The sequence below is a fragment of the Arvicanthis niloticus genome, chromosome 7 (assembly GCF_011762505.2).
Source record: "Arvicanthis niloticus isolate mArvNil1 chromosome 7, mArvNil1.pat.X, whole genome shotgun sequence".
Lineage (NCBI taxonomy): Eukaryota > Metazoa > Chordata > Mammalia > Rodentia > Muridae > Arvicanthis > Arvicanthis niloticus.
The window spans coordinates 65,792,784-65,815,972 of NC_047664.1; the positions used below are offsets into that span (position 1 = coordinate 65,792,784).

The window sequence follows — 23,189 nt, forward strand, 5'->3', positions numbered from 1 at the left end:
AAGTATTACAGATTTGTTCCTTCTCTACCTACCCCCATCCCACTTTCTCTGTATGTGTGCGTGTACACACACACACACACACACACACACACCATATCTGAGCAGGCATGGGAAGGAAGAAGAGAAGAAGCAGAAATGATGTGAGAAAGCAGCCATTAGGCTATGCTAGTTTCCTGCTGCTACCATAACAAATAACTACAGATCTGTTGGCTAAATCAGCACAAGTTTGCCAGCAAAATCATTCCGTGTGTAGACATTTGTGTGTAGGCGTAATGAACTGAGTTCAGTCTCTGGATTCCACAAGAAGGAAAGAACCAATTCCTGAGAACTGTCTTCTGACTGCCATACAAAGTTTTTGTGAAGAAAAAAAAAAAAAGACATGCACAGGTTCAAGTTACACAAAATTCTATATTGGAAAGGGGAAGTGGACATGAAGTCCCACCTCTAACCAAGATGCTATTTGCAGTTGATAGCTGCTGGCACAGGGGAAATCAGTTTTCTCCAGTGGTGTATCAGTCAAGTTCCAGGGCAGGCCCATGCTCAGAAGCAGGTGACCAACACAAAACAGACTCCATGGGTTTGGAGAGGTTTCTATTTGCTATGGCTTGTTATTTCTTAGCTTCTTTTTTTTTTTTTTCTTGTTTTATTTCAGCAGGTGTGTGTGTGTGTGTGTTTACTTTGAGAGAGAGATGAAGTTAGGGGAGGGTGAGTTCTGAGAGGAGTTGTAGGGAAAGAATATGATCAAAATGGATTGTATGAAACATTTAAAACCTGGGGAGAAAAGTGTGAGTGACAATAATCTGTGTGTGTTGTATACATGTGCAGAATTATCAAATCATACAGTTAACCTTGAGAGTTGCAAAACACACGCACATGTTTTTTATCTTTGACAGTTGTGAAGTCCAAAGTCAAGGTGTCAGCCCCGTTGTGCCTGGGCCTTTCCAGCTTCTGCTGGCTGTAGCATTTCTTGACTCGGAGCTGTCTTTCTCTGCTTCCATGGGCACACTGGCTCCTCTTCTCAACTCCTCCTCTGGGTGCTGTTGTCAGGGACATTTGTCTCAAGATACAAAGTCCAGGTTGTAGTCACGGTGACATCATTCTCAGTCCTGACTTTAGCCACATCTGTAGAAACAAGGCCATTTTTAGAGGCTCAAAGGGTTAGGAGATGGGTGTATCCTTCAGAAGCCCACTCTTTATTCCCTGCTCAGTCATCAAGTTAATGCTGAGGTAAACGTTTAGAGAAAGTGTGGAATGCAGTTACTTAGCACAGGGACCTTCCTTACATTTCTCCCAAGTTGATATACAGGATAGAGAAAAACCAAAAGCCGTCCAAGGTACCTTGACCCACTCAAGATACCTTCCTTCTGGTTGGTTCTCTTCCCCTTGCCTTCATCTTTAAGGTTTGGCTTGCATGAAGGAGGCTGTGAGATCTTGATTGCCGAGCTGCAAAGGGCCAGCTCTCTCTCACCTGAGCTCTACCTCACATTGATTCTCTTCCTGTTGGGAGACATGTGCATCTTCCCTTCATTTCCTTAGAGTATTGTTAGATGGCTTCAGGTTGGGTCACATCGGGTCAGGATTTCTGCCATAACTCATGGGTTTGTCCTTTGCAGAGTCTAGTCAGATCATAATGTATCTTTTGAAATCTAGAAAGGCAAGAGGGTCAAGGCCGAGGAGAGGGGACAGTGAGAGATGGGAGAGGGGTGAATGCAACATATTCTCTGTTACTTCCTGTAACATTCATGATGAAACAAGAATCACAGTAATTGGAAACTAGGAGATGGCATAGTTCATGAAGTGCTTGCCTTATGAGTGTGAGGCTCAGTCTGGTTCCCAGAACTCATATAAAACTGGGAGCAATAGTGTGTGTTTAGGAGTCCCAGCGCTCCAGAGGCAAAGATAGGGAAATCCTGAGGCTGACTGGTTGATGCAGCCTAGAGAGTGGCCATGTCTAAGTAACTAAAGTGAGTGAATGGTGTTCCTGAGGAACAACACCTGAGGTTGTCTTCCAGCCTCCGTGTGCACATGTACCCATACCCACACGCACATGTATGCACACCCAAAGAATTTGCAGGAATGAAACAACTCTTTTTTTTTTTTTTTTTAAAATCATTGGGCTGAATTCTGTGTATAAAGCCTGGTTTAATATTTTCCACTCTGTTAAAGGTGTGCCACGTCATCACCGGGGTGAGATCTGGAAGTTTCTAGCTGAGCAGTTCCACCTCAAACATTCATTTCCTAGTAAACAGCAGCCAAAGGATGTGGCCTACAAAGAGCTTCTGAAGAAGCTGACCTCCCAGCAGCATGCCATTCTCATCGACCTCGGTGAGTACACCCCACCCTGGAGAAGGCTGGAGAGGCTGTCCAGGTCTTTCAGCGTCACAGATGCCCTCTGAGAGCAAAGCTGCCCCTTGTTTGCATGGTGGCTGCCTTGTTCTGCTGCTTGGCATGTTGTGGGGTGTGGGGCGGTGTTCAGTGGTCATTAAGTCTGTTCATTGAAACACAGCTCTGGTTCAGTTCAGTTGTTCATATTCCCAAGGGATGGTTTAGAGTACACTGAAGGAGCACCCTGGGAAACACATTGGCTTGGATTCATTACAGGAGAAACACACTAGCTTGGTTTACTTTTAGAAGCATTCTCTGGACTGTGGTATACAAACAGAACTTGTCAGAATAACTGTAGAAAACTGTGTTTGCAATTTCATCTTGGAAAGTGGGCAGTGCCTTGTTTCTGGAATAGCTTTTAAAACACAGAAAGAAAGCAGTGTATTGGATTTGCAGTTGCCATGGGAAAGACCTCGCTGACTTAGAATGTAATTATGTGGAACAAGAGACCCTCTGACTGTTGGTGGCTAAGCAGGGATGGAGCCTTGCCCTCCCACTCACAAGGCCTGTCTCTGCTGTGGGGAGCTGGCTCCATGGCTGTAGTTCATAGGCTGCTGGCAGAGCCTGTGGTCCTGCTTCCAGAATGCCACTTCTGGATGCTGAGGATGTCCCTCCAGGACGCCTGTCTTTGCTCAGTACACTGCACTGGCCCCATTCTGTGAGTAGTTCCACTTGCTGCAGCCACAGTGGAGAAGGTGAGCTGGGTCAAGCAGGAGTCAGAGTTTGAAGCCATACAGAGGAACTTCCTACTTGGAAGCTGCTCTGCAGTGCTGGCTTTGAATGTCATCTTTCAGAACTGTCCTGACTGTAGCTCCTTCACCTACAGGCTGGGGCTCGGGTGACTCTGCCAAGGGCACCCTTCCCAACCCACACTCTTTCTCCCTGGTACTTAACCAGTGTGCTGATTATTTTATATCATTACTGCTATTGTTGCTTAATGCTACTACTTAACTTTGTCTTGAGTAGAATGTTGTACGAAGTTACTCAACCCGTCTCTTTTAATTTTCACAACAGTCCACGGAGATAAGTGCAGAGGTTATGAAGTTTGTTCATGAGCTAATGACTGCTTCTCCGCTGAGCAGCATGGCATGAGAACTGTGTTGGTCCCCTCCTCGTCCATGCTTCTGCTTGGTGGCATGGTGCCCTCCACGGGCTGTACTTGAACTGTATTATAGTATACTCTCAACTCCAAGGAAAGTGCCTGACACATAGTAGGTACTCAGTGTGTCTTTCTGCCATGTGGACGGTGAGGCACTACACTCCCACACACCTTCCACAGCTTCTCTGGGAACGTGATCCTCTGTCCCAAGAGAGGAAGAAACTGAGGCACTGAGCAGTCAAGTCGCATGGTCATCAGCACAGATGCTGGGACCTACCCACCATCATTCTGACAACCCTAAGACTTGCAAGCCCTGCTGGCTCCATGTTGCTAAGGAGATGCTGGTACTGGGCAGGTGAAGGGTGAGGCTGATGGGCATGGCCGATCTCCAGCCAACGCCCATCTGGCCTAGTGACCCTAAGAATATTTGTACATTGGTAGGAGTTGACTTTGTTCATGTGATGAGTAAACGGCATCTTGTTCCTGTTCTGTGAGGAGCTGAAAACTAAACTGGGGTTAGGGGAGTGGAAAGGAGTGACTGGTCTCTCTCCCGCCTTCTCCACAACTCCATAGCACAGGAGGAGGAGAGGAAACACAAGAGATTTCGCTCCCTGTTGTGTTACATTTTCTTCCTTTGGCTTCCAGTCTACATTGCCCTCACTCTTTCTGGACATGGGCAGCCCTCTGCCTCTGACTGCTTGGATGTCATCCCTTTTCTGCAGAAAGAGAAACATCCCTCCACCTCCATTCCCCCCACCAGCCAGCCCTCTCCCTAGGAAGTACTGTTTGTCTGAGCCCCATCTCAATGGCCTTTCCCCTAGAAATCAGCCTGATTCACATCCTCTCTGCCCCTATTCAGCCCCACCCTCTCCCTTCTGCTCTCAAGGCCAGCTGTACCCATCCCCCACTCTGTTGACCCTTCTCTTTCCTCACCTCTGGTCTAGTGCTGGCCTGACCTCCACTTTGGATGACCTCCAGACATCTTCCCAGGGGCCTGAAAAGCCTCTATTTGCAGTAATCTGTGTCCCAACTTACCTCTACCAGGATCCTAGGATTTATCCAGAAATCCTGGTTGCTGGCATTGACCTAGCAATGGAGTCTGAGTGCCCTTCTGCAGGCTCCTGTTCTGCTGTGAGGTGACATCAAGTAGGTCTAGCACGGTGGGCCTCCAGCTCTGGCCGTGACAGGTGTCACCTCACCCCACCATCTTTTGTTTAGTTCATACCATGTATCTTGTCTGCTCTGTGTATTCTATCTGTACTGTGGCAGTCTGAACCCTGTAGAGGTGTGTGGTGTAGAGTGATGGCACATTCCATTTCTTTCAAAGTCGCTTTCCTACAGTGAATGGCTGGAAGAAAAGCACCATTGAGAAGGATTTTGGCTTTTCAGTGGTTTATTTCTTTCTCTTGCTTTATTTTATGAAACTGGCCTTTTGCTTAAACAGCTTTTTGTAGGATCTGTTCTTTCAAAGAATAAAAACAGTAGATTTTATAGTTTGGTCATATTCTCTAGTTTACAAGAGGTGATTTCAGCTGTGGCCTGACTTCATCTTTCCACAGCCTGGTGTGGACTGTGTGGCCCAAGCACTGGAGCCGAGCTTTGACAGCTCTGTGCAGAGCTCCTTAGCCCCTGTGCCTCACTGCCTGTAGTCCTGGCTGTCTCCTGCTTTCTTACGTCTTGCCCTCTGCCTATTAGCACAGACTGCAGCTAGCCAGGAGAAAGCTGCTCTCGGGCTCAGCAGGTACCATGTGGCTTTCACTGTCTCCAGGGACATGCATTATGTATTGGCCTGACCTTCTGATGACCATAGCCTTTCTCCCCTCTGCTCTGTGGGTCTCCATCCTGAGTGGATAGCATGGACTGCCAAGGTCCTGCCTTCTGTTTGGGGCTCCTGCTCACTTTTGACAGAATTATTGGAAAATACTCGGGATCCCAGACATCTTCCTTGGCCCCATCCTGGCTTGCCAGCAATCATCTGCCTCTACCTGGTGACTCTGTGTAGCCTCTCCTGTGATGGGAGGACTAGTAGGAAAAAGACAGTCCAGTCCAGACACAGGAATCTCATTAAGTCACAGCAGGAGCTGAAGCTACCTCTCTCTCTCAGCTCCTTACCGTCTCATTACTGTGGTTGTTACCATGTGTAAAGTTGTGGCACTATGTAGACTCTCCGAAGATCCCTTGAGTCTCTCAGTAGGTCTCTTTGCAGTAGCTTTACTGGTTTTTTTTTCCTGAGCCAGGATCTCACTGTCCAAGTTTAAGATCATCCCGCCTCAGCCCAGTATATGTATACTACCATTTCTGATGTCAGAAATACTATTGATTTTTTTAAGTTTTATTTATTTAATGTATATCTGCATGTACACTTACATACCAGAAAGGGGCATCAGATTTCATTATGAGTTGTTGTGAGCCATCATGTGGTTGCTGGGAATTAAACTCAGGACCTTGGGAAGGGCAGCCAGTGCTCTTAACTGCTGAGCCATCTCTTCAGCCCAGAAATACCATATTGTTGATAAGCTTCTTAGAGACCACAGTGAAACCCAGATGGGTCAGGCCTATGGCTGCCAGTTGCAAGCAGAGTGCATACCCAGAAGAGCCACTTAGATAAAGGAACCAGGTTAGGTGCTGTCATGGATTTTCTTTCCACTAAATATATGTTTTAACCAGAGACCTCAAACCTGAGAAAGAAAGAACCTTCCCCCCCTCCCTTTAGAGTTCATAATAGATGAGTGGGCCTTCATTGCTAACTGTAAAATATGTAAAAACCTGATGGTAAAAGACAGAAGCATGCCCAGAATTTGTAATGCATCCACACTAGGCTGTCTGTCCAGTTTGAGACTAAACTCTGTTCTGTGGAAGTCACAGTTCCAGAGTCTAATAAATTCCTGCAACAATAGCAGCACGAATTATCCCAGAGTGTGCGCCTCTGATAGTATCAAGATCTCAACATGAACTCGCTTTTGTTTGGTCATTCTAAATACACCGTGGGTGGTGCTTAGTGTCAGTTGTCAACTTGACGGAATCTGTAATCAATCACCTGGGAGACCAGCCGGCTTCTAGGCATGCCTGTGGGGAATTATCTTTATTATGATTACAGTGTGGGAAGACCGAGCTGTCTGCACTGTGAACAAGAACATTCTCTGGGCTGGAGACCCTAAACTGTGCAATGCAGATGATGAGCTAGACACTACCATGTGTGCACTCACTAGAACGTGTGCATGCATGCACTCACTGCTCTTCTGACTTTGGACATAACGTGGGCAGCTGCTTCCAGCCTCTGCTGCCTTGACTTCCCTCCCATGATGGAGTATACCTCAACTATGAGGTAAAATAAGTCCCTTTTCAAGTTGTTTTTGTCAGAGGATTTTATCACAGCAACAGTAGAAGACACTAAGTTGCCGGTAAGCTCACAGGGGTAGAGCATAACGTGAGTGCAGAGATGCGTGAAGCAGGGTGCACTTCCATCCCTTCACAGACACTAATGGCTTCCTGCACCCGCTCGCTCGCTCATCAGTCAGTGGTACACCAGCCACTGGTTAGCAGCCATCTCCTGCACCTCGAAAGTATTCAGTGTCAAGACTCCCACAATATTCAGGCTTAAGCTGGCGCACTGAAATCCTGTGAAAACCTGTAGCAGGTTGTCACAGATGCTTACATGCCGAGCCCCAAGAGCAGGTCCCAGCAGTCACTGCTCACTCTGGTGCATCTGGAAACTGGGGCACTTAGGAAGATCTCAGATGCTCTCACTGGCTGCAATCGTAAAGGGTCGTCTTGAGCACCTAGATATGCTGTGCACTTTAGGAGGCGCAGGTTAGTGGAAGGGCACACAGCCCAAAGGAGGACATCTGCTGTCTAGCTGTCACTTTCCACCCCATGCCTTTGAGACAAGGTCTCTTGCTGAATGAAGCTGGAGTGAGGCTGGTGGCCAGCAAGCCACTGCAACCGTTCTGTCTCCACCCACCCACAGTGCTGGAGTTACAGGCATTCGACCATGCCAAGCTTTTTATGTGGATTCTGGGGTTTGAACTCAGTTTGCTGTGCTTTTGTACAGCAAATGCTCTTCTCCTCTGAGCCGTCTCCCCAATCTGTAGGAGCTTCTTTGTGCCCTTCTGACAGTTCCCATTTAACAATCTCTTTTGGTCTATGAAAGTAGCCTCTCCTTAACAGAGATCGCAAGGGCCTGTAGTTCTCTACCTCGTGGTAAGTTAAAAAGTGTAGTTTACTAAAGAAAGAAGTCCCCGTATTCCAATGGATTTGCCAAGGATTCCTCAGTGTCTACTTACCGTTCTCTGACAAGGGTCTTTCAGATCCAGTGCTATACCTAGTGGTTATTCTGCCTGGCTTGTTGCAGGAGAGACTTGGCCCTGGACTGTCATTTAGCCATTTCTGCAGTCTAGGCCAACATAGCAAACAGCTGGCAGTGTTTGTCTATAGTCACCCAGCTTTGCATGAGCACTGAGTACACCGGGCTGACATTGCTAGACATCACACAAGGCTCAGGCCCTGCGGCAGTGGGGTCTTCCATAAGGCCTTCTGAAGTATATTCTTCCTCCTTCCTGGTGCTGGCATAATGCCACCTGACCACCTTCTGACCATGGCAGGAGGGCTGCCACACTCTGGCTTCATGAGTGTGAGTTGTCCAGGAAACGTTCTTAATCCAAGTGGTCCATTCTCTCCCCAGGAGCCTGCCTTGCCCTCCTTTCTGGATCTGTAGTGGATAAGCTGTGTGGGCCTAGAGCAAATGTTTCATAACTGGGGAGGTCAGGATCCCTTTCTCTTTTAAAATCAAATAGCCCAAAGAGCTTTGACTTATATGGAAAATGTTGGATTAATTACTGCATTAGAAATTAAAACTGACAAAGTTAAAAATACTTAAGTTTTTTTTTTAACGACTATAATAAACTCATCATGTAAACATGCAAGGAAAAACAACCATTTTCCAAAAGAAAATCAGTGATGACTATGACATTATGCTGTAGTTTTTAAATATCTTTCATAGCTTATTAAATAAATCATTTGGATTATCATATTATCTTTATCTAGTTTTGTCGTAGTTATATTCTTTGAAGTAAACAAAGAAAAGGCTGACTTTATATAGCTCTGTAGTTATAAAAAGAAAGGTTTGAAGGCTCAGCACTTAAGAGGACAGGCTGTTCTTCCAGAGGACCCAGGTTCAATTCCTAGCACCTACATGGCAGCTCACAACTGTTTGTAATTCCAGTTTCAGGTGATCCAACACCCACATACATACATACATACATACATACAGGTAAAGCACCAATGCATATGAAGTTGGGGGGGGGGAGGGTTGAGAAAGGTAGACCTGTGAATCTTTAAACCTAAACAAGCTTCACAGAGCCTGGGACCCCCTGGCTGTAGCAGAAGCACAGGAATGGAAGCACAGAGCTAGAAGAATGACAGGCAGTGGGAAGGGAGAAAGAACGCCAGCTTGCCTCCAAGCATGGCAACCTGAGTTTGGTGCCCGAACCTGCAAGGCTGAGAGAGAACTGGCTCTTCCAGTTGTTCTGACTGTCACATGTGAGATATGCATACCTTTGACTCAACAAAGAAATAAGTATATATATATATATATATATATATATATATATATATATATATATAGAGAGAGAGAGAGAGAGAGAGAGAGAGAGAGAGAGAGAAGAGGAATCCATGCTGGGAAGAACTGTCCCATGTATGTGGGACCTGGTGAGGGAATGGGAACAGAGTGAGAGGGGTACTACCTATTCTTTATCCTAGGAAAGTGATTTTCTTTGCCTATTCAATACAGAAGCAGAAGGTGGCTGTTGAGCCCTCGAAATGTAATGAACCCAAATTAAGGTGTGCTGTCACTCAGAAGAACCCACTGGAATGCAGTGACAGAGAAGAGAAGGCAAAAGGCCTTGATGTTTCTGTGTTATGTTGGTTATATGTTGAGATGATAATATTGTTTGTGTTGGGTTAAACATCTTATTCAAATTAATTCCACCTGTAACTTTAAAATTATTGTGTGTACATGATATGGACATGTGGGCATGCGTGCTGTGTGCATGTGTGGAGATCTGAGACAGCTTTGCTGAGTCGGTTGTCTTTGTCCACCAGTGCATAGGTTCCAGGGATTGAACTCAGTTCACCAGGCTTATATACGGGTGCCTTTACCCATTAAGCCATCTCCTTGGCACCACCCTTAACTGTGTTAGATTCCCTTTATATCTTGCATCATAGTTGCATGTACCTGTTACTCAGAGCTGAACAAAGGTACCTTGCCTATTCTGCTCATGTGCACAAATTCAATGCTGTACGTAGCCACTCAAGGGCTGATCCCAGGAATCCTCACTTAGTCCTGCACCTAGCCTAGGGGACAAATCTCAGGGTGGGAAATGTGCCTATCTTCAGACTGTTCTGTGTGCACTGCTACTCACTTCTCCCTAGCCATAGAGTGATGTGTGCACGGAGTGTTTGGGGAATGTATGTTGATGAAGAGGGTAGCATAGGCAAGAAGTGAGCTTGGAATGAAAACCAAGACCCTGTGTCTGTCTTCTTAAAGCCAAGTTCAGACATGTTTCAGGGTGAACTAAAAGCTATCTAAGGAAACTGAGGACAAACCTGTGGATATATTCTCCTGGCCCACTAAGGCAAGTTCAGTAACTACAGCTAACAGTTGCTGTGGCCCGTATGTACCTGCTGCCACTGGTGACCAGCCAGGCCATGGGTCTCGCCAGTGTCAAAGCTGGGCCCATGCACCTCTGCACTTCACGAGGCACCTTCCTGTTCCCAGAAACCTTCCTCTCTGTCTGTCGCTTTGGCAGGTGTCAGCAATGAAAGTCTCCTGAATGAAATAAGGCACACACAGAAAAAAGTGCCACCTTTTACATTTTTATTTTGGGCAGTTTTCTTTATTGTGTCTATGTGCACACCTATGTCATAGCACATGTGTTGATTAGAGGACAACTTGTGGGGTTACTTTTCTTCTACCATGTGGGTCTGAGAGACCCACTGAGTCCTCTTGCTGGCCCATGGCATTTTTATTTTGATACTAACTTTGTGACAATAATCATGGTTAAAAGACCCATTTTTAACCCCTTTCCAGAAGGTCACTGTTTTATTTCAAGGGAACATCTGTGGTCCCTTGGCCTGTCTCAGATCACAGCCTACGGTTTAAAAGTGTAAGAGTGCTGTGGTGACACCCACTTGTGGTCTGGAAATGCTGATGGGAAGAGTCTGTCACAGCATTTGAGTGACAGGCTAGGGTTGATGTCTAAAAAGTACCATGCTCTTAGGAAGTGAGGTTCTATAGTCAGGACAAGCAGCTTTCTTGTTTTTGATTGAAAAAGCAGGTATTTACTAGAGTAAAGGTAGTTATAGTTTCGTTTACCTAAACCAGCACATTAAACAAAATCACTGGGCATGCTGGTGCCCACCTTTAATCTCAGCACTTGGGAGGGGGAAGTTGGACTGCTTTCTGTGAGGCTAGCTTGGTCTACATAGCAAATTGGAGGCCAGCCTGGTCTACATAGCAAGTTCTAGGCCACCCAGAACTACAAACTCAAAGCCAGTCTCAAAAACAAATAAACACTGCAAAATTTGATAAATTGCAAGTTTTTCATTGCAAATATTATCCTAGGACCCACCAGCTGACTACAGTCACCAATCAGAGGTGGTACCAACGACACACTGATGTTAGGACCCATCACCTACAGGTCTCCTTCCCTTAAGCTAAGGGTGCTGCATTTCTGGTTCCGTGGGCTTCTTGTATGCTACCCCTGACTTGTATTCTTTTCCCAGGGCGAACATTTCCAACACATCCATACTTCTCTGCCCAGCTTGGAGCAGGTCAGCTGTCACTTTACAACATTCTGAAGGCCTACTCCCTTCTGGACCAGGAAGTTGGATACTGTCAAGGCCTCAGCTTTGTGGCAGGCATTTTGCTTCTTCATATGAGTGAGGAAGAGGCATTCAAGATGCTCAGGTTCCTGATGTTCGACATGGGTCTGCGGAAACAGTATCGGCCGGACATGATTATTTTACAGGTACCAAGCATCCTTCTGACATAAATAAAAAGATGCCATTCCTCTATGGTCAGATCTAGCTTCTTGTCCACTGCTGGCTGCTGCTAACTCACTCTGTATCAGGTGTTGCTCTGTGTGCTTCCCATGATGACTCTCGGGATGGTGCTATTAATTCACTCAGATTGTAAACAGGGAAATTGAGGCTCAAATGGATTATGAAGTTGGTCCAGGGCACACAGCTAGAGGTGGAATTTAATTCTAGGCCCGTCTGCCTCTAAGACCTTCACTCCTATCCCTCCCCTTAGTTCCTGTGAATGTCACTGGTGTCTCCAGCCCTGCCATGTGTTCTAGTTTCTGACTGGGACCCTCTCTTCATCCACTGTCATCCAGTGTTCAGCTCCACTGTCATGAACAGAAGCTTCTCCTGCCTGTGCTGATGCTGGGTCCCTCACTTCCATTCTTGACAGACAGACCATTTTGTGCTACCTTGTCTCGTGCCTTCAGGTCAACACATTTCCAGCCATAAATCACCCTAGTTATTACTTCCTACCTTTTTATGTCCTGATTTCCTTACTGGGAGAAGATTTTGTTGAGTTATACCTCTAGCTGCTAGCAGTTCCTGGAATGGAACAGAAACCCTGTCAGTATTTGATTTATGAACAAGTTCATCAAAACAAAAGCAAGCTGGGTGGGATTGGTGCTGTAAGCCCACTTTCAGGAGGCTGAGGCAGAAGAATCCACAGTTGTAGGCTGCCCTGGCCTATATAGTGAATTTAGCCTTTGTGAGAGCTGCATAGTGAGGCTCTGTCTCAGAAACGAGCAAACAGAAAAGTCGAGGGATGTGGCGCAGTGGCTGAGTGCTTTCCCAACACATGGTGAAGTCCTGGGTTCTAGCCCCAGCTTCCAGGCAGGGAGGGAAGGAGGAAGGCCAGACACAACAGTGTACTCAGCTCGTGGCCAGCCATTGAAAGTGGAAGCGGACCCAGCATTAGTGCTCTAGGCTTCTACTGACTAATGGAAGCCTGTTCCCCAGAAGCTCTGCTTGGATGCAGTAGGTCAATGGATACCCTAAGCCAAATAGAGAATCAACAGGGCTAAAATCCCCTCCACCTCACCAGATGAGTAAGTCTATACATGTAGTAGGTACATCGTTCTCAGCCCCTGTGCATGTGTGTTCTTACAGATCCAGATGTACCAGTTGTCACGGCTCCTCCATGATTACCACAGAGACCTCTACAACCACCTGGAAGAGCACGAGATCGGCCCCAGCCTCTACGCAGCTCCCTGGTTTCTCACCGTGTTCGCCTCACAGTTCCCACTTGGCTTTGTAGCCAGGGTCTTTGGTGAGCTTCCTCCGTCTGTCTGCCAGCCAGCATTCTTTTGTCATAAAGCAGCATTATTGCCACTCTGGGATAGTTTGCTTGCTTTTTATAGCTATCTAGTCAAGCTTGGTATGGAGACTTTCACGTCCTGTTTAGCTTTTGATAACCCTGGCCTAGCCTAGGAGTCCCCATGTCGTGACTACAGGGCCGGTCCTGCACACAGGGCCCCCTCCCGTTAGTCACCTCACCTACTTTCAAACACATGTAATGTCACACTTGTAAAGATTTATTTTAGAACCTGAGAGGACATTTGTGTGTGCTCACGTGCATGTGCATTTATGAATACTTGTGGATGTGGTAGCCAGGGGTTGATACCAGGTGTCTTCCATCATTCCTCTCTCTACTTTACGTTTTGAGACGGTGTCTCTCATTTATTGGCTGGCCAGTAAGCCCCAGAGAATCTCCTGTCTCTACCCCTCCAGACTGGGCTTAGACATAGGCTTGCGCCGTGATGCCCAGTTTTCATGTGGGTACTGGGATTCCAGATCAGCTCCTCTGCTTATGGCAAATGCTCACTGTCTCTCCAGCCCCTGAGGGAGCATCTTAGGGCACTGATGGCAAACACTGGTTGTGCACTAGTTTGGATATACTTTGACTAGACATGACTTTAAATTCTAAAAATGCTAAAACCTTTTTTATTTATTTTTGTGTTTGTGTGTATGTGTGTGCCTGTGTGAGTGTATGCCATGTGTATGCTAATGTCCAAGAGGCCAGAAGAGTGCTATATCCTTTGGAACTGGAATTAAAGGTAGTGTGAGCTGCCTGACATGGGGTGCTAGGAATTGAACTTTTATCCTCTGGAAAAGCAGAAAATGCTCTTAACCTCTGAGCCGTCTGTCTGCCCTGAACTTGTCTTTGAGTGAGCTTGGCTTCTTTCCCTCCTCTCCTGGCAGAGCGCTGGACTATTACCTTTACCTTCTGTCTGTGCACTGGGACCTTTGAAGATTCTCCTCTGGGCAGGAATCTGTATTTCCAAAATGCCATGACCCTCTTTTGCATAACTCTCCCCAGATGGAATTACTACAGTAAGCCAGAGAGTAAGAGTTATCTTACCATTTATTTATCTATGCCATTTAGACCATAGGTAATAAAAATAAAAACCTTGGGCCAGGTGTGATGGCTCACACCTTTAATCCCAGCACTCAGGAGGCAGAGGCAGGCGGATCACTATGAGTTCAAGGCCAGCCTGGTCTACGAAGCAAGTTCCAAGACAGCCAGCTCTGTATTACAGAGACACCTGTCTCAAAAAAACAAAACATAAAAATGAAAGCCTCAAAACTGGGTGCTTGCTCTATTGACAAAGAAGTTACAGGATATATCTCTAGCTGTGGGCTTCAGTCTTTCTTGTCAGTAACTTCTGAGTTTTTGTTTCCTGTACCTTGGAAATGGGGAAATAAATGCCCCTCTCCCACCCCCAGCGCTCTTAATCCTTTCATTCTGTGGGTCACGTAAGGACTAGAACAGCACAGGGCAGGGAGAGCTGGCTGTTGATAGGCTGAAAACTGCTGAGAAGTTGAATTTCATGGTTTGTGGGGAAACTTTGCCAAGGGGACTGCACTGACCACAGCTACCAGGGATGAGTGGCACCCCTGCCTGGGCCAAATGGAGCAGCCCCCTGCAGGGCAAGTGCTGGGCTCTGGGAGAGCAGTCTTACAAGCTGTGTAAGCTGCTGAAGGACGTGGGAAAACTAGCAGCCTCCTCCCTGGAGATGAGAGCCTGTCTGCTGCAGAATCACTTGGAGCTCAGTGCAACATGTTCTCGTGACTTAAATTCTAATAATAAAAGCTGAAACCAGTTCAGACAGGATGTTTTTCTCTGAAGGAGTGATGAGTCTTCCAGTTTTATATACAGTGTGCCTAAAGATGCCAATGTCTGCAAAATTCCTGAATCCCACAGCTCCCTGCTGTACTAGTGGGTCCTGTCTGACTAACAAAAGACTCCTGGGAGTGCAGGCAGGAAGCAGGGGCCCAAAGAAGGCTTTGTGCTGTGATGTCACCAGGTACTTTTGCATAGCCCCTCTCAGCAGGTTCCACTGGAAAAGCAGATTTTTCCAGCTGTTGTCCTTAGTGGTGACTAAGCCTGCTTGTTGAGCTCCCTCGAACTGTGAGTAGTCTAGTTGCTCTTGCTAGTCAGGCTCTTAGACATTTCTGCCCTGGACTTTTTTCATTATTAGCCTTTAAATCCAGATAAATTCTAAAGCAGATGAGCCTTTGTCAATTCTCTGTTTTATTTGTCAATTCTCTGTCAATTCTCTGTTTTATTTGTCAATTCTCTGTTTTATTCATGAATAGATGATCGCCAGTTTGCAGAGTCAACAGGATGACTCAGCAGCTAAGGTTTTTGCTGCCCAGCCATGGTGAAACCAACATGAGTTCAGTCCCAACATGACTTCGGTCCCTAGAACCCACGTAGTGGAAGGAGAGAGCTGACTCCTGCAGGTTGTCCCTGAGCTTCCCATGAGTGCCATGGCACATGCAAATACAGTCAGTCAACCAGTCAATCAATCAATGAGTGCAAAGAGATTCGCAGCTTGCACCAACAGAGCTCCCATATTAATTAATGGGTCACCACCAAAGAAAGAAGGGCATGCTGCTCGAGAGGCAGCTTCTGTCGCCGTGTATGTCATGACTCCATGGTGACCACACTGAGTACCACACCGGTCATATGTCATGACTCCATGGTGACCACACTGAGTACCGCACGGTCTGTGTTTCTGGTTTGAAAGGAGCAGGGACCTTGGAGGAAACACGTCCCCTGGTGCTGAAAAGAGGGCTAGAGGTTAGGAGCTCTAAGAGGACCCAAGTTCAGTTCCCAGCTCCTACATCAGGCAGCTCACAACTGCCTGTAATTCTATTTCCAAGGGGTCTGATGCTCTCGTTTGGCCTTCACCGTCACCTGCACATGCATGCGCATACCTACACACAAGCACATAAAGTGAAATAACTCATTTTTTTCTTTTAAAGAAAGAAAATAAATGCTTACTCTCTTCACCTTCTGACCACATATACCTTTGGGAAAACAGGAGCTGGCTTCGCTGCTGGAGGAGTCAGGCTGCAGGTTGGGGCTCCTGGTGTTCATCTGTGGAGTGCCCTGCTGGGGAGTGAAAATGAAGCAGAGCATAAGACTGAGGCTTTGACACAACACACAGAAGCTTTAGAATGAAAATGGAGTAAGAAGTGAGAGTTGTCCTGCTGTGGCCAGGGAACCACTGGTCTGTAAGCAGTGTAACATAGGGGCAGCAGAGTCCACTTGAACAGTGGCTGTCACATTGTGAGAGGAAGGTGGAGGCTCCGCAGCCACAGGATTGCAGCCTCCTGGGAGAAAGTTAACGGAAGGAAAGGGTTATTCAAGACTGACAGGTGGCTGGAAAAGAGATGCCGTATGAGGTCACCATGGGAAAGAGCACAGTACCAGGGCTGTGGGAATATCCAAGGGAAGTAGTTATGTGTGTTGCTCTCAGCAGGTAATATGCAATGTGGGATCAGCTGCACTTAAGGTTCCCTCCACTTCCTGCCTGTTTCTGAACGGCTTGAAAATGCGGAGAAGAAAGGGGAGAGTCCAGAAGGAAGGAAGTGGGCAGCCGAGCCAGAGCTCAGCTGCAGGGCACCACAGGACCTCCCACCCAGCCGGCAGTCATTTGCCTTCAGTGGCTTTCCAGTGCAAGGCATTAGCATGCTTTTTCAAGGACAGTTACTGTTGTTTGTTGTTAAATCCCCAAGCGTGGATATGTGAGCACATGAAGATGAACGAAGTAGGAAGGGTTGGTTTGCCACAGTGGGTCTGCCACAGCTAACATTTTAACAGTTATTTAAAAATTAGATTTAAAGTCTTTCAGAGTAATTAAAACCTTGTCATTTTGTTTGTTTTTAATAAAATATTCCTGTTTAAAATACATCCTGTAAGAGCTGGAAAGATGGCTGGGCTCTGTAGAGAGCTTTCTGCTCTTTAGAGGACCCAAGTTCCGTTCCCAGTGCCCACATCCAGCAGCTCACAGCGGAACTGATGCCTTCTTATAGCCTTTGCATGGACACGCACACACACATAAATAAAAATAAATCATGTAGCACCATTCTCCATTTCCTCATCCACCCTGACCCTGAGCAGGCGTGGTGTTTGCTAGCTGAGTACTTACTGTGTGGTGGTAGGCTGCAGGCTGCACTCCGTACCCTCATTTCCCAGCACAGGCCATCCCAGTGATAGCAACTGCCATTCAGATGGTCTGTGAGTTTCAACATAACCTGAGAGCTAGCCTGCTGAGTAGCATACAGATTAGCCATCCTGCCCGCTGTGCACTGGTGTGCACCCTTTATGTTTCAGGTGTGAACAGCTTCTTTACATGCTGCTATTGTGACCACATGGAGAGGCATCTTGGGGACTCTGCCTCTGGGGTGCTTTGGTTTGCCTTGATTTCTGTGGTTGGACAGTTGCCATTTCTTTATCTTTTTTTCCACTGTGCTTCAGCCAAGGGTGGGGTAAGGAGTATCAAAGAAGAAGAAAAATTGAGATTAATCGGCCTTAGTTATATTTATACTTAGAATATTTATATTTATTGTTTTTAACTTTTTTCTTATTTGTTTGATTTTTTTACACTTTATTCCAGTTACTAGGTCAAACTTGCCTGAGTCAGGTCACCCAATAACCAGCTCTCCTCTCTGTTTTAGCCCCAAGACGCTGGTCCTTATTCTGTAATGACTATAATTCCAGGAGAACAGGGGTGATGGTGAGGACCACTGCTCAGCCTGTTGCCTTGTACACTGGCCTGCCTCATCCTCCTGTGTAAACTCAGGATAGGAATTTCTGTGGTTTGCCAAACGCCAGGAGAAAACACAACTGGAAAGTAGCCTCACCAACTTGAAACTCCTCAGACAGAAGAATGGTTCTTACCTCCATTATTACGATGAAGTTCAGTGTGCTTTTAAAATTTTGTAGGCCTCTTAAAAGGCTTTGGGCGTCTTTCCATTCCACTTTTATTTCAAAATATAATTCCCCATCTGTAAGAGTCTTTGGGGTTTACTAGTTGAAAACATATTTTAGTGACTGGAGAGAGGTGGCTTAGAGGTTAAAAGTTCTTGTTATACAATCATGGGAGTTGGAGTGTGCAGCTGGGCCCACACTTGCCTGTAGCCCAGCCCTGAGTGGGACTGAGACAGGAGAATCTCTGCAGAATGCTAGCTCCAGCCCAGTCAGGAAAACATGAGCCTTGGGTTTGGGGAGAAACCCTTCCTCAAAGAAGTATGTGGAGAGTAAAAGAAGGGGACGCTCGATACCATTTCTGGCCTCCACGCATGCACACACAAATATGGCTGTTTTGTAAAACACTTAAAATCTAGATCATTCATGGAAAAATTATAAGCTATTAAAACTTTTTTCAACCTTTGAAGCTTTCTTGAATTTAATTTTCACAGTAGAAAAAACTTTTATCTGAACTTGTGATAATACCTAAGCCATTTATTGTTTTTTAACTATTCTCATTTGCAGTATTGTCTTGACAACTGTCCGAAGTAACAGGTTCTTAAAGGAAACACTTTGTAACTTGGGCTTTTATTTCCCACCCTTCTGCTCCGTGATGCAAGGAAGAGAGAACACAGTGGTATTTCGCCAGGAACTGGCAGGGTTTAACTCTGCATTTCTGTGTCTTCCTAGATATGATCTTCCTTCAGGGATCAGAGGTCATATTTAAAGTAGCTTTAAGTCTTTTGGGGAGCCATAAGCCCTTGATTCTGCAGCATGAGAACCTGGAAACCATAGTGGACTTCATAAAGAACACACTCCCCAACCTGGGCTTGGTGCAGATGGAGAAGACCATCAGTCAGGTATGGACACTGGGCTTTCCAGATGCCTGCTGAGGTCTGGTGTGCCCCCTGAAAAGGAACTACTTCTCACCACTTTTTCCTCCAGGTGGCATCTTGCTTGATGCCTGGCATATGGAAGACACCTCATAGATATGTATCAAAAGATTTTTATATATATAGGAATTATACTTAATGGGAGCACTAAGCACTCTAGCATGCATCAGGTATCCTTTGGAATATTGAAATATTCAATATTAGAAGCTGCTTAGGATGTCCTAGCGTGGGAAGACAGCAGTTCTGAGTCTGTATCTGAGTTGGTTTGGGCAACCTCTTTGAACTTGGCATGCAGTACTCTGACTCCTTAGCAGAGTTATGTTGTGGCTTTCCTGTTTCCATTTTCCATAAGGGTAGTCAGGCCCAGCGCCCCATATTGTAATGGCAAGGCCTATGTGGAGGAGACATGAGGGCCTGGGTATTAAGCTTTGGAGCTGACAGTTGCGTCCATTATGAGCATAGAAGAGTGAGATGGTGCTGGATGACCAGTGTTTTGTGTGGAGGCTCAGTAAGTGGTGCTTTAGGTTGTCAGCTTTTAGGAGGCTCAGAAAGCCTCTGCTGCAGCTACCCAGCCCTGCCTTTGCAGCCAGTAAAGGGATAAAATAGCCATGATACAGTAAAACATTATTAAAATTAAAAAAAAAAAAAAAAACAAGACAAGAAAACAGGCTGTAATTTGCTGAGCCATGTGCCAGAGACAGAAGAGAAGGAATACACGGAGTCGTTTCAGTGCCAGATGTGTTCAGCGTTGCGGTGATGTAGTGAGGGTGTGTGCTGCATGAAATCAACATTTGGAGCCCAGGGTTTCAATTCCAGAAAGTCTGGATAGAAAACAGGTAAGGATGCAGGCAGCTCTGCTCCCCTTCTCACTCATGTTTCCGTATGGAATCTGACCTCTGAGAACTTGGGCTTTCTATCTCAGGCTTGAACCCACACTAGAGAGTGAGCCCGAGGTATGTACAGCATGACTACTCAGTAGCCTGAGAAACCCCAGCTCAAAGCTGGGAAGTTCTGAGGGCAGCAGAGCTTGCAGCGCTGTGCATAGGCAGACTGTGGTGGAGGGCAGTCCTCTCTGACAACATAACCCCGATGCTCTCTGTAGACTGTGTAAGCAGCTGGAACCCCGACAGGCTCCTGGTTGAGAGTGTCTGGTACAGGGTTCCAGAGCCCTGGCGTAGTTGGGTCATGCTGGGAGCGGCAGCAGAGCTATTTCCAAGAGTGAGTGTCTAGACAGAAGACCCAGGGTCTCGAGCCACTAGCCTTCCTCCATGTGGCCTTGTGCTCACCACAGTTGCTAAAGTAAACCATGAGCACCTTAAGAGGGCCCTCTGGGAATTCTCAGCACTAACAGAGTTCTAGCCATCTTACAGTGAGTGCTCTGGTTCAGTTCACAGCAGGAAAAGTCACAGAGCTGCTCTGAGAGGCAGACCTGCAGCCTCTTGCAGTGTGGTTTAGTCTTTGTACTGCAGTTTCAGACTGGTACTGTCGAGTCACGTAAGAACTTGTTAAGAAAGTGGAATTGGGGGCTCCCCCCAGACCTGCTGACTCCAGAATCCATAGGACCATGCAGAAGCTATGTCTTGAGCAACATTATTAAGAGAAGTCTCTGTTGTGCTTGACCTTGTGGGGTAGAAACCAGTCTTCACAAAGCTGTATTTAAGCTGTATTCAGAGGAGGCTACAGCAGCAGAGTGGCCTCTTGTGCCCTTTCAGGAGGCACTGCACTGGTTAAAAAGAGTAGTTTGTAAAAGGACAGTCAATAGTGCCACACCGAGAGGGTGAAGTGCCTTGGGAGAAGCGCTTTACCGCTGCCACATGTAATGATAATTGAAATCAGGTTGACTTTCAGTTAGCTTTATTATTGTTTTTACAGTTACTGTTGATGGGGTGCCCCTTGTTGTAGATACCCAGGCAGGCTGCTCCCACTGCCTTATAGCCACTGAGACTAACAGATTGGGGGAAAGGTCTAAGAGTTAAGAAAGTTAAAAGTATGTGGCTAATTGTACAAGCCACCAGTAAGTGCCTTCATTATACCATGTCCAGAGACTGCAAAGTGAAACCCTGAGTCTTCAATAGCAAGTGAGCCAAGAAGATAAACATATAAGGAGAGCCATCTAGCAGACACGGATCTGGGGACATATTTAGCTTCATTTATAGTTTAAATTTCTGTATAGCATATAATACTTTACCTGCTAGATTAACAAGCCAGCTTTTTAATACCAGTATGCAGTGCCAAGGGCATGCGGCATCTCGCACATTAGTGCATGCTGGTGGCATCTGTCTAGATTGTTCCTCCTGGGAAGTGGTTTGGCAGTAAGCCCAAGCTAGTAAACCATTCAGACCCTCTGATGCCATAATCCCAACTATTGGGAATGCATCCTTAGGAACTGGCCCCAAACACAGGGAAAGCCTATGTATAAGGAAATTCTCTTAGAGTTATGCTTGTAATAACAAAAACTTGGAAATATCAAGATAGCCAACATTTGCTGAATGGTCTGACATGTTTACGGTATGCTGAGCTGGTGGTGAATCAGGAAGCCATTTGTACTGGTGGTTCAGGGACATGGTGGCACACAAGAAAGCCCTTAGAACATAAAATTAAGAGAAAAAAGTGAGTAGGCTAGGATATCTGCTGTTAGTTGTGTTTACAATTAGAGAACTATGCTTAGAGCACTGAAGAGGAAAGGAGGTATAAAGATGACAGAAGCAGTACTGCAGATTTCGCTTTCCCTGCTTCCTGCCTGTAGCTTTATTGCTTCAGTAATAAAACTGACGCGATGTCTTTTTGACAAAAACTGAGCATAAGGAAATGAATAATTCCTGCTTTGACAAGCAGAAGAAAATGCTCTTTTCAGCACCAAACCTCTGGCACTGTGGAGAAATGGAGAGGCAGCAGCGTGGAAGGCTCCAGGCCCCTGGTGTTTAAAGCTCAAGTGGAATTCGAGATGAAACCAGACGGAAGACGACTAGGGCTGCTCCTTGTGGGCTGTGGAGTGGCCATGCCCAGGGCCTGGGTTCTAGAAGCCTCAGGGTGGGAGGAGCTGTGCTTGTTGAAGAAGTGAACCCCTCCCAAAGCACACTGACTTTTCCCATCTGCACCTGGTATCTAACATTCCGGTCTTCAGTTCATTGATTGTACTTCTCTGAGGGGCCACTGTGGCCCTTCCTGCTTCGGTCGGTCACTCATGCCCTGTAAGTCCTGAAGAACAAGGCCCTTACTGTCATCCCTTTATTCTTCAGTCCCTTGGCCGAGGCAAGCCCAAGAGTTGTACGTGCTACTCAAGGAATAGGGCTCTTGCCCCACCAGACAGACTGCTGTGGGTCTGGACCATTTCTGAGACACAACTATAGTCACAGACTGTGTACTGAATAGCCAGACAATGCTGTAATTACACCAAGACAATGAGAACCCAGGATATTTATTAAGAATTTATGGAGGCCCAGAAGGGCACACAGCCGGTGGTCCAGCTTAACCCTAACATGTCATCATCAGTCTGTAGAAAAGGCCAGAGGCTTTGTTGCCAAGTTTCCCAGGATAGGAAATGATCTTTAAACTCAGTGTGGTTTTTCCATCCTCAGAATTACACAGGAGTGGTTTCATGGCAGTGGTCTTGTCCTGCTCAGACTTTCAGAAACCCCATGGTGCACTTCCATTGAAGTTCTGTTGAGATATGAGGTTAAATTCCAAAAGGTTTTTGTGTATGAGAAACATGAAGTGGACGCCAGCTCAGACAAGAACTTTCCAGGCATGCGCTGGAACTTGTGTGAGCTGTATCCCTTCATCCCCAGTTCAGTGCTGGGAAGTAGGTGTTACTCCCATGTAGGAGGCTGAGAACTGCAACCAGGAGAGATGGAGTGAGAGATCCCCAGTGTCAGAGCTGACTCACAGTGAACCAGTCACCAGGAATGTGAAATAATGTAGTGGTCCACACTGAGCCTTCAGCCACTCTCAGTAACAAAAGGAAATCAGGTAGATGCAGATAGCGTGACTTAGTATCACATAGACTAACTTTTGAATCTACTTAGTATTAATCATGGAGTTAACCTGAAAACTAGGAAACCAAATTAAGTATTACTACTACTGCTGCTATTATTATTATTATTATTATTATTATTATTATTATTATTATTATTATTTTATCTCAGCTTGAAAAATAAGGTAACTGGGAATGGCAAGAATGTGGAGGACAGCTTTGGTGCTTGTAGGGGACCCTCGGGGAAAGCCCCACCATTGGGAAGGGCATTTGCTGCATTAATTAGGAAATGCAGGTAGCGAATAGCTTCTGCCCTTCAGAAGCCATGACTTCATTCTCAGAAGAATGTTCTAGACAGCTGCAGCCGCCAGACCACCTTGAGAGTTGTGATGGTTATTGTTGACTGTCAGCCTGACAAGACAGAATCACTCAGGGGGCAAACCTTAGGATTTGTCTAAGGCTGTTTCCAGATTCAGCTAATTAAAATGAGAAAACTTA

General features: G+C 46.2%; 1 protein-coding gene across 8 annotated transcripts in view; it reads left to right on the plus strand.

The window, feature by feature from the left end:
• Tbc1d1 (TBC1 domain family member 1) overlaps positions 1-23,189 on the plus strand; it is a 180,973-nt gene that overhangs the window by 151,327 nt on the left and 6,457 nt on the right. For all 8 annotated transcript variants that reach the window (XM_076938528.1, XM_034508887.2, XM_034508890.2 and 5 more), the window contains 4 exons: positions 2,167-2,325; positions 11,267-11,511; positions 12,674-12,833; positions 18,516-18,685. In XM_076938528.1, the coding sequence (XP_076794643.1) occupies positions 2,167-2,325; positions 11,267-11,511; positions 12,674-12,833; positions 18,516-18,685 (734 nt within the window). The remainder of the gene's footprint in view (positions 1-2,166; positions 2,326-11,266; positions 11,512-12,673; positions 12,834-18,515; positions 18,686-23,189) is intronic.